This window comes from Stegostoma tigrinum, chromosome 41, assembly GCF_030684315.1.
Source record: "Stegostoma tigrinum isolate sSteTig4 chromosome 41, sSteTig4.hap1, whole genome shotgun sequence".
Classification (NCBI taxonomy): domain Eukaryota; kingdom Metazoa; phylum Chordata; class Chondrichthyes; order Orectolobiformes; family Stegostomatidae; genus Stegostoma; species Stegostoma tigrinum.
In genome coordinates this window covers 16,030,812-16,045,055 of record NC_081394.1, presented here as the reverse complement: position 1 = coordinate 16,045,055, position 14,244 = coordinate 16,030,812, and the positions used below count along the sequence as shown (strand labels likewise).

The window sequence follows — 14,244 nt, the reverse complement described above, 5'->3', positions numbered from 1 at the left end:
GTCCTCACCCTGAATACACAGAGGCTCTGTACAGTGACCCTCACCCTGAATACACAGGGACTCTGTACAGTGACCCTCACCCTGAATACACAGAGATACTGTACAGTGACTGTCGCCCTGAATACACAGAGATACTGTACATTGACCCTCGCCCTGAATACACAGAGATACTGTACAGTGACCCTTACCCTGAATACACAGAGACTCTGTACAGTGACCCTCACCCTGAATACACAGAGATACTGTACAGTGACTGTCACCCTGAATACACAGAGATACTGTACATTGACCCTCGCCGTGAATACACAGAGATACTGTACAGTGACCCTCGCCCTGAATACACTGAGATACTGTACAGTGACCCTCACCCTGAATGCACAGAGCCGCTGTACAGTGGCCCTCACCCAAAATACACAGGGGCTCTGTACAGTGACCCTCGCCCTGAATACACAGAGACACTGTACAGTGACCCTCGCCCGGAATACACAGAGACTCTGTACAGTGACTCTCACCCTGAATACACCCAGACTCTACACTGGGCCTCACCCTGAATACACAGAGACGCTGTACAGTGACCCTCACCCTGAATACGCTGAGATCCTGTACAGTGACCCTCACCCTGAATACACAGAGTCTCTGTGTACTCAGGGTGAGGGCCACTGAACAGAGCCCTCACCCTGAGTACACAGAGACTCTGTACAGTGGCTCTGACCCTGAATACACAGAGGCTCTGTACAGTGACCCTCACCCTGAATACACAGAGATACTGTACAGTGACCCTCACCCTGAATACACAGAGATACTGTACAGTGACCCTCGGCCTGAATACGCAGAGATACTGTACAGTGACCCTCACCCTGCATACACTGAGATACTGTACAGTGACCCTCACCCTGAATACACAGGGGCTCTGTTCAATGTCCCTCACCCTGAGTACACAGAGACTCTGTACAGTGGCCCTGACCCTGAATACACCCAGACTCTACACTGGGCCACACCCTGAATACACAGAGACTCTGGACAGTGACCCTACCCTGAATACACTGAGATCCTGTACAGTGACCCTCATCCTGAATACAAAGGGCCTCTGTTCAATGTCCCTCACCCTGAGTACACAGAGATTCTGTACAGTGGCCCTGACCCTGAATACACAGGGGCTCTGTTCAGTGGTCCTCACCCTGAATACACACAGACTCAGTACAGTGGCCCTCACCCTGAATACACAGAGACTCTGTACAGTGATCCTCACCCTGAATACACAGGGGCTCTGTTCAGTGACCCTCGCCCTGAGTACACAGAGACACTGTACAGTGACCCTCACCCTGAATACACACAGACTCTGTACAGTGACCCTCACCCTGAATACACACAGACTCTGTACAGTGACCCTCACCCTGAATACACACAGACTCTGTACAGTGTCCTTCACCCTGAATACACACAGACTCTGTACAGTGACCCTCACCCTGAATACACAGAGATACTGAACAGTGACCCTCACCCTTAATACACAGAGACTTCGTACAGTTACCCTCACCCTGAATACACAGAGAATCTGTACAGTGACCCACACCCTGAATACACAGGGACACTGTACAGTGACCCTCACCCTGAATACACAAAGATACTTTACAGTGACCCTCACCCTCAATACACAGAGATACTGTACAGTGACCCTCACACTGAATACACACAGATACTGTACAATGACCCTCACCCTGAATACATAGAGATTCTATACAGTGACCCTTACCCTGAATACACAGTGATACTGTACAATGACCCTCACCCTGAATACACAGAGTCTCTGTACAGTGACCCTCACCCTTAATACACAGAGATACTGTACAGTGACCCTCACCTGAATACATAGAGATTCTATACAGTGACCCTCACCCTGAATACATAGAAATCCTGTACAGTGACCCTCACCCTGAATACGCAGAGATACTGTACAGTGACCCTCACCCTGAATGCGCAGAGATACTGTACAGTGATCCTCACCCTGAATACACAGACACTGTACAGTGACCCTCACCCTGAATACACAGAGATACTGTACAGTGACCCTCACCCTGAATACACAGAGATACTGTACAGTGACTCTCACTCTGAATACACAGAGATACTGTACAGTGACCCTCGGCCTGAATACGCAGAGATACTGTACAGTGACCCTCACCCTGAATACACAGAGATACTGTACAGTGACCCTCGGCCTGAATACGCAGAGATACTGTACAGTGACCCTCACCCTGCATACACTGAGATACTGTACAGTGACCCTCACCCTGAATACACAGGGGCTCTGTTCAATGTCCCTCACCCTGAGTACACAGAGACTCTGTACAGTGGCCCTGACCCTGAATACACCCAGACTCTACACTGGGCCACACCCTGAATACACAGAGACTCTGGACAGTGACCCTACCCTGAATACACTGAGATCCTGTACAGTGACCCTCATCCTGAATACAAAGGGCCTCTGTTCAATGTCCCTCACCCTGAGTACACAGAGATTCTGTACAGTGGCCCTGACCCTGAATACACAGGGGCTCTGTTCAGTGGTCCTCACCCTGAATACACACAGACTCAGTACAGTGGCCCTCACCCTGAATACACAGAGACTCTGTACAGTGATCCTCACCCTGAATACACAGGGGCTCTGTTCAGTGACCCTCGCCCTGAGTACACAGAGACACTGTACAGTGACCCTCACCCTGAATACACACAGACTCTGTACAGTGACCCTCACCCTGAATACACACAGACTCTGAACAGTGACCCTCACCCTGAATACACACAGACTCTGTACAGTGTCCTTCACCCTGAATACACACAGACTCTGTACAGTGACCCTCACCCTGAATACACAGAGATACTGAACAGTGACCCTCACCCTGAATACACAGAGACTTCGTACAGTTACCCTCACCCTGAATACACAGAGAATCTGTACAGTGACCCACACCCTGAATACACAGGGACACTGTACAGTGACCCTCACCCTGAATACACAAAGATACTTTACAGTGACCCTCACCCTCAATACACAGAGATACTGTACAGTGACCCTCACACTGAATACACACAGATACTGTACAATGACCCTCACCCTGAATACATAGAGATTCTATACAGTGACCCTTACCCTGAATACACAGTGATACTGTACAATGACCCTCACCCTGAATACACAGAGTCTCTGTACAGTGACCCTCACCCTTAATACACAGAGATACTGTACAGTGACCCTCACCTGAATACATAGAGATTCTATACAGTGACCCTCACCCTGAATACATAGAAATCCTGTACAGTGACCCTCACCCTGAATACGCAGAGATACTGTACAGTGACCCTCACCCTGAATGCGCAGAGATACTGTACAGTGATCCTCACCCTGAATACACAGACACTGTACAGTGACCCTCACCCTGAATACACAGAGATACTGTACAGTGACCCTCACCCTGAATACACAGAGATACTGTACAGTGACTCTCACTCTGAATACACAGGGACTCTGTACAGTGACCCTCACCCTGAATACACAGAGATACTGTACAGTGACCCTCACCCTGAATACACAGAGATACTGTACAGTGACCCTCACCCTGAATACGCTGCGATACTGTTCAGTGACCCTCACCCTGAATACACAGAGACTCTGTACAGTGACCCTCACCCTGAATACATAAATACTCTGTACAGTGACCCTCACCCTGAATACACAGAGATACTGTACAGTGACCCTCACCCTGAATACACAGAGATACTGTACAGTGACCCTCACCCTGAATACGCTGCGATACTGTTCAGTGACCCTCACCCTGAATACACAGAGACTCTGTACAGTGACCCTCACCCTGAATACATAAATACTCTGTACAGTGACCCTCACCCAGAATACACAGAGATACTGTACAGTGACCCTCACCCTGAATACACAGAGATACTGTACAGTGACCCTCACCCTGAATACGCTGCGATACTGTTCAGTGACCCTCACCCTGAATACACAGAGACTCTGTACAGTGACCCTCACCCTGAATACATAAATACTCTGTACAGTGACCCTCACCCTGAATACACAGAGATACTGTACAGTGACCCTCACCCTGAATACGCTGCGATACTGTTCAGTGACCCTCACCCTGAATACACAGAGACTCTGTACAGTGACCCTCACCCTGAATACATAAATACTCTGTACAGTGACCCTCACCCAGAATACACAGAGATACTGTACAGTGACCCTCACCCTGAACGCAGGGATATTCTTACCCTCTGTAATCAGAACCCTCTGGACTGAATTGTAAATCCTTCTGATCAGGTCAGTTGAGCAGTACCTGACTTCTTTTTTATGTTTGTGAATTTAAATGTTTCCTTTGAAAAGCAGTTACCTTTCCTTTAGAGAATGACCCTTTCTATCTGCCACCTGCTCTCAAAGCAGTATCTGTCTCTCCTTTATCTCAAAGTCGTCTATGCTATCTTTTGAAATTTCCCTTAAGGCTGTCAGAGACATCTCTGCCACCTGCAGGGAATCCTTTGCTGTTTCCAATGCAATGCTTTAAACACAGGCTAGAAACTGGCACTCTTTATTAACCTGTACGAGCCACGAATACCAAATCGTCATTTCCCCTGATCCGAATACAGCCGCAAATCTCATTATGACTCACTGGGTAGCATGCTGCAGCCCATCACAGAAGTTTAATGGTTTGATAAAGGATACAATATTCCCCAAACTCACCTTTCTTTTAGACCTAGAGCAGCAGAAAACACAGATCAGGTACAGAACTGAAGAGTAATTGCCACTCGTAACCATTAAATCAAACAATTATAAACCATTATCATATTAGAATCCAAATTAATCTTTTAAGCCCCTTCTAAACTCCCCTTTGCACACAGATTGATGGACAAATGGACAAGGTTAAATTGGTTCTGGACAGAGAGGAGAAAAATGGAATGACAGATCAGTCTTTGTTCCTTGGTTGGATTGTGGAGATAGTCCTTATCACTCTTCTTACAGTCTGGACTTTGCTGCAGAAGTGTTTTATTATTACACTCTGAATGTTTGTGCTGGTTTGCAAGAGGCACAGGGTGTCTCCTGCATTTATACAAAATATTGGGCTCATCAGCTGAAAGTCACAGTCACAACAACTGTTACAGTAAAGGTTAGCTGATGTTCTTCAGGTTTACAGTCATGTTTGACTGCAGAGAACAGACAGACTCCAGAGCTGGGGCAGAGCTGAATACTTCTCTCTCCCTCTCCCTCTCTCTCTGTCTGTCACTTGTTCGCAGTTCCAAACACTTCACATGCAGCTGCCCTTTCAAACCCAGATTTTAAACTAGCTCTTTCTCGTTCCAGTTTAAAAACACAAAATAGAAAGACGGGGCCGTCCCATGAACATGGTAGAGGGGATCTAGGGAGTCAGAGTCTCTGCTTCTGCTAAGCTTTCTGTTTCTCATAGCTTGGCTGTTTGGTGGATGAGCTAAATGACACAATGGTACTGGAAGTCCTTAAAAAGGAGCCAAAGAAATGTAGTGTATAGAAAGACAGAAAATAGGAGGAGGAGCGGGCCCTTCGACCATGCTTCTATATTTAATCATCCAAGTTCTGTTCCCACGCTCTCCCCATACCTTTTAATTCTTTTACCCTTAAAAATTAGATCTTACTCCTTCTTGAACACATTCGCTGTTTTCAATTGCCTCAGCTGCTTTCTGTGGTGGAGGATTCCCCACTCTCGGAGTGAAGGCATTTCTCTTCAACTCAGTCCAAAATGGCCTATCCTGTATCATGAGTCTGTGACTTCTGCTATTGGACTCCTCAGTCTTTGGGATCATCCTTCCTGTGTTTACTCCCATCTAGCCCTGTTGGAATGTTATAGGTTTCTATGAGATTCTCCTAATCTCCCATGAATATAATTCTAACGGATCCCGCCTCCCTTCTTCTGTCAGACCCTCCATCCCAGGAATCAGCCTTTGGCTCACTCCCGCTGTAGCAAGAACGTCCTTTCTCAGATAAGGAGGCCCAAACTGCACACCGTACAACCTAGTCACTGGGGGGATGGGGGGGGCGCGTTCAGAAATGAGTGTGTGAGTCCAGACATTGTCCAGTGCCAGTGTTCACAGCATCAGTTCTGGGCTGGACGATGACTAACAGTGGGAGGGGAAGCGTCCAGTTGCGATGCAGGCACCAATGCCAGAGTTGGAACCAGGAAGGAAACTCTACGCACAGAGAGGAAGTGGGCACTAAGTTCACATGTGAAATCTCTGGATTATAACAAGCTGCGTACAAGTCAGCGTAGGTCAGGTAAAATTACAGAGCAGAGAGATTGGGCTCTGATTAATGGAACACAAGTACAAGAGCTGATAAAGGGCAGGTCGTTCTGTGAGGATGAACTGTGCTGCGGACAGTGTTTCTTACAAAACACGTTCTTAGGAAAGTAGACAGGGCTTTCGACAAAACATTGAGAGCAAGGTGTCAAACATGGGAAGGTAGAGTCATGGAGTTGTACAGCATTGGAACAGACTCTTTGGCCCAATTAGTTCATGATATCCTAAATTAATCTAGTCCCATTTGTCAGCATTTCATCCATATCCCTCTAAACCCTTCCTATTCACTTCCAAATGCCTTTTAAATGTTGTAACTGTACCAGCCTCCACCACTTCCTCTGGCAGCTCATTCCACACATGCACCACCCTCTTTGTGGAAAAAGTTACCCCTTAGGTTTGTTTTAAATCTTTCCCCTCTCACCTTAACCTCATGGCCCTCTAGTTTTAGACTCCCCTACCCTGGGGAAAAGACCTTCGCTCTTCGCCCCATCCATGCCTCTCATGATTTTATAAGTTCCCTCCTCAGCTTCTGATGCCGCAGGGAAAATAGCCCCATAATATTCAGCCTCTCCCGACAGCTCAAACCCTCCAACCCTGGCAACATGCTGGTAAATCTTTTTTGATGCGGTACTTCAAAATGGAGAGACAAGGTAAGAAAGGGAATTATGGGAAATGAGGGCCAGAGAAAACTGGCAATGTCCCAACAATCAAGACTAGATGTGATAAAAATAACAATATGACAAACTAAGGCTCTGTAACTGGATGTGGGGAGCTTTCCTAACAAAATAAACAAATAGGTTGAAGTTAATGAACATGATCTGATAGACATTATGGAGACACAGTTTCAGGATGACAACAATTGGATCCTGGATATTGAAGGGTTGATCTGATCCATGAAGAATTGGGAGGTGGGGAAAGATGGAGCACTATTTAACAAGGACGGCATTTGTGCAGTAGTTAGGCACAACCTTAGTTCAAGAGATCAGGATGTGGAATCAGCATGAGTGGAGAAGAGGAACAATTGGGGGAGAAGGTGGCAGATAGTGGGTGTTGAAAAATCAAGGTAATTTGGAAGAGGCAATATTGTCAAATTGAAACGATGTTTAAGTAATTTATTGATAATGGATGATTCCAATCAACCTAGAACCTGGAAACGTCAGACTTGCCTGGGCAGGGAGTTCATTGAATTCCTTTGAGGTAGTTTCTTAAATCAGCGTACCCAGGACCCAATCGGAGGGCATTTGATTTAGTTTAATGTAATAGGGTGGGATTAATTAATAACCTCAGAGGAAAGTGACCTCTGAGTAGCAGCAGTCACAATATAATTGTATCTTATGTCTAAACTGAAAGGGAGGAAATCAAGCCTGAGAGCAGTGTTTCAAACCTAAATGAGGGTGACTATTCGACCATGAAAGCAGTGCGAGCTGCACTGAACAAAATTCAAGGACAAGGGAAAGATCAATAGGGGCACCCACTCCACACTATCTAAAGAAATCAGGGAAAATAGTAAACCTAAGGAAAAATATTTTTGTCTCTCTCAGCCCAGGTGTAAGGGCACCACCACACTGTGCCATAACCCACAATATGATTGCACAAAGATGAATTTTAATTCAGATGAATGGACTTAAAAAGGAGCCAGAAATTAAAGCTTGGGAGGACACTACAAATGCAAAACCAAAATTTCTAACTGATTGGAAACAAGGGTCAGTGTGAGTATTGAGAAGGAGTCAGTAAAGTGAATATTGGTTTCAAGAGAATGAGGGTGGAGAGTGAGTGAGAGGATAAAATGATTACATATTTTGCTTCTGTCTTCACTATACAGAATATAAAAGCCATTTATTGTAATAACTGTAAACCAGGAGTGGCAGGGAGAATGGAACGGAGACAGAAGTGACAAAATCTTCCAACTTCCAAGGGAGAACTGTAGAGATATTTGAAGGGGAGAGACTTGCAGAGTTCTGGAGAAGTGGCAAATGCTACGAACGATGAGCAGAAAGGGCTAGCACAGACACAGGGGGCTGAAGGCGAGCGACCTTCACAACTGGGAAGTGGGAGCAAATTACGGCAGATGCTGGAACCTGTACTGAAAACAACAAATGCTGGAGTTCACAGAGTGTCAGACAGCACCCAGGGAGAGAGAGAAGTTAATGCATTGGATTGAGATGAGAGCTGAAGTGAGGTGACTGGACTGAGCGAACTGATGGAGTTGTGGCCTGACAAGTCTCACCCGAAGCTCGTAAAAGAGATGGTTAATAAGGTGGTGGGTGCAATGGTGTTAATTTTTCAAAATGTATTAGATTCATGAAAGGTTCCATCAGACTGGAAATATAGAGTCATGGGGCTATACTGTATGGAAACAGACCCTTTGGTCCAACTTGTCCACTAGACATCCTCAATTAACCTACCCCTCTTTGCCAAAATTTGGCCCAAATCCCTCCAGACACTTCCTATCCATATACCAGCCCAGATGCCTTTTAAATGCTGTAACTGTACCAGCCTCCACCACTTCGTCTGGCAGCTCACTCCATACACACACCACCCTCTGTGTGAAAAAGTTGCCCCTCAGGTCCCTTTTAAATCTCTCCCCTCTCACCCTAAAACTGTGCCTTCTTGTTTTGGGCCCCCCGACCCTGGGGAAAAGACCTTGGCTATTCACACTATACACGTCCCTCATGATTCTCCAAACACCTATAAGGTTACCCCTCAGCCTCTGACACTGCAGGGAAAATAGCCCCAGCCTATTCAGCCTCTCCCAGTAGCTCAAACCCTTTAAATGTATTCAAGAGGGAGGCAGGAAACAGCAAACTATAGGCCATTATAGGGGAAATGTTAAAATTAATTACAAAAGTGATCCTATCTGTCCACTTATAAAAAATCAAGGTAATTTGGAAGAGGCAATATTGTCAAATTGAAACGATGTTTAAGTAATTTATTGGCACTCTTTGAAGGGGTAACATGTGCTGTATGTAAAAGGGAACCTGGACATGTACAGGATGGAGATTTCCAGAAGGCTAAATAGGCTGGAACGTTTTTCCCTGGAGCATTGGCGATTGAGGGGTGATCTTATAGAGGTTTATAAATTAATGAGCGGTATGAATAAGGGGTGTAGAGGGTGTCTTCTTCCTAGGCTGGGGGTTTTCAAGACTATTGTTTATATTTTTAACGTGAGAGGAGAGAGATTTAAAAAAGCTGTGGCACAAATCTTTTACACAGCGAGCCATTCATGCGTGGAATGAGCTTCGAGAGGAAGAGCTGGATGTGGGTACAGCTACAACATTTAAAAGATATTTGGATAAGTGCATGAATAGGAAAGGTTTGGAGGGATATGGGTTAGGAGCAGGCAGGTGGGATGAGTTAAGTTTGGGATAAAGGGCTGGTTGGGCCAAAGGGCCTGTTTCTGTGTGGTATGATTCTATGATAAGGTGCAACAATGAAGTTTATTGGGGAAACTGAAAGCTCATGGTGGAAGGGGTAAGGTATTGGCAATGAGGGAAGATTGGCAGGAAATGTAGGGAGTGCAAACCAGGGGAACTGGTGAAATGTGATGAGGAGAATCCGTTGGGAAATCTGGGATTTTGACCTTTTATCAGTTTGTTACTGAACTGAAAGGACCCAACTATAAAACATAGAACATTGAACTGTGGAGCACAGGAACGGTCCCTTCAGCCCACAATGTTGTGCCGAACATGAAACCAAATGAAACTAAACCCTTCTGGCTGCCCTTGGTCCATATCCCTTCATTCCTTGCATATTCATGAGCTTAGCTAAAAGTTCCTTAAATGGTCCTATTGTATCTGCTTCCACCCCCACCCCCTGGCACTGCATTCACACTCCTACCACTCTTTGTGTAAAATACTTGCCCCTCACATCCACTTTGAACTTTATCCCTCTCTCACCTTAAATGCATGCCCCTAGTATTAGACATTTCAACTCTGGCAAAAGTTACAATCCCAAAGCCCAATAAATAATGCCACCCTCCTGGCAGTGTGGCCCAGATGGAGAGCTTTGCTTTTTGAGGGCTGATACAGAGCAGGCTATTCAGCCCTTCCCAATCTGTGTCGGGCCTTAGGCAAAAGGGTTTCACACCTCTGCCACCTCTTCAGCGCTCTCCACATTCCTCCCCTTCAAATATCCCCCATTGCAACCCGATCATTACCAACTCTTGGGAATGGCAACAAATTTCCTGCACCCGCCCGTTCCTGCCTGTTCAAAATTGGAAAATGGAATCCTGTGGGTTACCGTCTCTGCTGGCACTTTCCAGTTACCCTCCTGGTAACATTCACCGCGCTCTCTGCAGAGCTGAGGAGCCTAGCTCCCTCTCCCATGGTAGCAAATCTCTCCTTAACCTGCACAATTTCAAAGAGACAGTTCTGCCTTCCAATGGGAGACTATTGGGCAGAAATGGAGCCACCTCCCTTCTCTCCTCATAGCGACCAGTCGTGTGCCACCCAATCCCCAGTTTCCTCCCTCTCTTCTGACTGTTTTGATCCTCGGAGATATAATGTATTAGGCTAAATCCCTCTGAAATTTGTGGAACACTCACCATTGTGCAAAGTTGTATCAGTCTCCACTCTTCTCCACGTCTCTATCTCTCTCACACACTCACTGACACAGACTGAATTATCTTGCAGCAGCTCACGAGGCACTCCTGATCACATAATCCTCTCAGATCCCGGATCTACAAACCCAGTCTGACCCAGGGATTCCTCACGCAAACGGCTGCGGTCCCCAAGAACCCACTGAGTTAACCTCTCTTCACAAAGGCCCACTGCAGAAACACTGAGGCTTGCTAATCCAGACAACAGGCCTAATTCTCTAATGATTTAGCTTCAAATCCTACTGGCACAGCTGGGGTTTGGGGATTTTATATTCAATTCATTCTCAAATCTGGAACATGGTCTGGAATGGTGCCACAAGGCCACCAGATTGTCAGGCAAATCCCTTAGAGTTCACTAAATGTCTTTTAGGGAAGGGAAAACTGTCCCCTTGCCTAGTCTGGGCCTACATATGACTCCAGACTCACAGCAATGGGGCCACAGTCCTAGAAGTCTACAGCACACTCAATGACCCTTTGACCCAACAACTCCGATCAAAAATAGCCATCTAATTATCTAGATCCCATTTCTCCAGCATTTGGCCCATACCCTTGGTATCACATCTAAATCCTTCTGCAATGTGATGAGGGTTTCTGTCTCTCTCACCCTGACAGGCAGGGAGTTCCAGATTCTCCACCACCCTACTGAGTGAAAACGCTTTTCCTCACATCCTCTCTAAACCTCCTGCCCCTTACCCTCAATCTATGCCACTCCCCACATCATTGATCCCTCCATCAACAGGAAAGGTTTCTCCCGATTTATGCCCCTCCTGATGTTATCCATCTCAGTCATGCCCCCTCCCCGCTCAATCTCCTCTGCTCTAAGGAAAACAACCCCACTTTGTCCAAGAGAGAGCTGGAGTCTGAGATAACACAGTGTGGAGCTGGAGGAACACAGCAGGCCAGGCAGCATCAGAGGAGCAGGAGAGCTGACGTTTTGGGTCAGGACCCTTCTTCAGAAATGGGGGATGGGGAAGGGAGTTCAGAAAAAGATAGGGACAGGAGGAGTGGGGTAGGTAGGATGGTGATAGGTGAGTGCAGTGGTGGGAGGGGCGGAATGGTGGGACAGAAGATGGACAGGTTGTGTCAGGTCAATGAGGTGGGATAACAAGGAGGCTTGGTCATGGGATGAGGCTGGGGTTGGGAGTTTTTAAAACTGGTGAATCCAGTCTGTCCAATCTCTCTCCATCACTGAAACTCTCCAGCCCCTAAGGCAATATCCTGGTAAGTCTCCCTCTGCACCCTGTCCCAGTGCTATCACATCCCTCTGATAACGTGGATTCCAGAACTACACATAATGCTCTCACTGTGGCCTAACTGATATTTGATAACAGTTTCAGTATCACCTCCCTGTTCTCAAACTCTGGGCTAATGAAGGTAAATGTTCCTATCAGCCTCTGAGCCACTTCATACACCTGGCCTGATACCTTAAGGGACCGGTGAGTGTGCACACCATGTCCCCTCTGATCCTCGATCCTTCCCAGGGTCCTACTGCCCAACATGTATTCCCTTGCTTCGTTTGTGCTGTCTGTGTGCATTCGCTTACCCAGAATGATTCTTAACTGCTCTCTGAAGTAGCCAAGCAAGGATTCAGCTACATCATTTACTTGGAAGTCTCATAAAAGGAATGAAATTGGACAGATCCCCTGGCATCGTCGAAGATGGACAAACAGCCCTGCTAACACTGCCTTGTTACCTCGTCAAAATGGGGAGTCTAGTGCCAACGTTAGGAGAGGTATCTAGTACTGAGAGTTGTCTCACTTAGAGTATTGTGTTTAGTTCTGGTCACCAGATGACAGGAAGGATGTGCAGGTTTTGGAGAAGGTACAGATGAGGTTTAGCAGGACGCTGCCTGCATTAGAAAGTATGAGCCGTAAGGAGAGGCTAGAAAAACTCAGGTTATTTTCTCTGGAGCAGCAGAGGCTGAGGGGACTCTTGACCCAAGTCTGTAAAAGTATGAGATGCAAACGTACAGTTGATGACCAGAATCTTTTTCCCAAAGTTGAAATGTCTAATATGAGGGGCATGAATTTAAAGTGAGAGAGGGAAAGCTCAAAGGAGATGTGAGGGGCAAGTTTTTTTTTAGACAGAGAGCGGTAGGAGTGTGGAATGCAGTGCCAAACGGTGGTAGGGGGAGGGGAGCGGAGGCAGATATGATGGTAGTATTGTGAGGCTTTTAGAGAGGCACATGGATTTGGAAGGTAGGGACCAAGGTCAGGCAGAAGGGATTAGTCTCTTTTGGCATCGTGTTAGGCACAACACTGTGGGCCAAAGGGCCCGTTCCTGTGCTTTATTGTTCTATGTTCTATCTTTGAGTTAAGCAACAGCCTGACATAGTCATACTCACAGAATCATACCTTACAGACAATGTCCCAGATACTACCATCACCATCCCTGGGTATGTCCTATCCCATGGGCAGGACAGACCCAGCAGAGGTGCCAGCACAGCTGTATAGTTTCGGGAGGGCATTGCTCCAGGAGTCCTCAACATTGACTTCAGACCCCATGAAGTCTCATGGCCTCAAGTTAAACATGGGCAAGGAAACCTCCAGCTGATTACCACTCACCTCAGCTGATGACTCAGTCCTCCTCCATGTTGAACAACACTTAGAGGAAGCACTGAGGATGGCAAGGGCACAAAATGTACTCTGGGTGGGGAATTTCAACGTCCAGCACCAAGAGTGGCTCGGCAGCAGTACTACCGATCAAGCTGGTCCGGTCCTAAAGGACAGAGCTGCTATACTGGGTCAGCGGCAGATGGTGAGGGAACTAACAAGAGGGACAAACATACCCGACCTCATCCTTACTAACTGCCAGCTGCAGTTGCATCTGTCCATGACAGTATCGGTAACAGTGACCATCGCAGAGGGACAATTGTACGGCACGGGGGAAACCAAAGAGATAGAGAGCAGAGTAGGTGGTAGGAGGGGGTTACAGAGATAGGGAGGGGGTGTAGGGGCTGGAGGGGGTTACAGAGATAGGGAGGGGGTGTAGGGGGCTGGAGGAGGTTACAGAGATAGGGAGGGGGTGTAGGGGCTGGAGGGTGTTACAGAGTTAGGAAGGGGGTGTAGGGGGCTGGAGGAGGTTACAGAGATAGGGAGGGGGTGTAGGGACTGGAGGGAGTTACAGAGATAGGGAGGGGGTGTAGGGGCTGGAGGGGGTTACAGAGATAGGGAGGGGGTGTAGGGGCTGGAGGGGGTTACAGAGATAGGGAGGGGTGTAGGGGCTGGAGGGGGTTACAGAGATAGGGAGGGGGTGTAGGGGCTGGAGGGGGTTACAGAGATAGGGAGGGGGTGTAGGGGCTGGAGGGA

At 47.1% G+C, this 14,244-nt stretch overlaps 1 protein-coding gene across 1 annotated transcript in view; it reads right to left on the bottom strand.

Annotated features, from left to right (window-relative positions):
• Positions 1 to 11,011, bottom strand: part of LOC125448488 (sodium/potassium-transporting ATPase subunit alpha-3) — a 107,611-nt gene extending 96,600 nt beyond the window's left edge. Inside the window, exon 1 of the mRNA XM_059641325.1 lies at positions 10,883 to 11,011. Within this exon, the coding sequence (XP_059497308.1) occupies positions 10,883 to 10,885 (3 nt within the window). The 5' untranslated portion in view covers positions 10,886 to 11,011. The remainder of the gene's footprint in view (positions 1 to 10,882) is intronic.
• Positions 11,012 to 14,244: the final 3,233 nt, after the last annotated feature.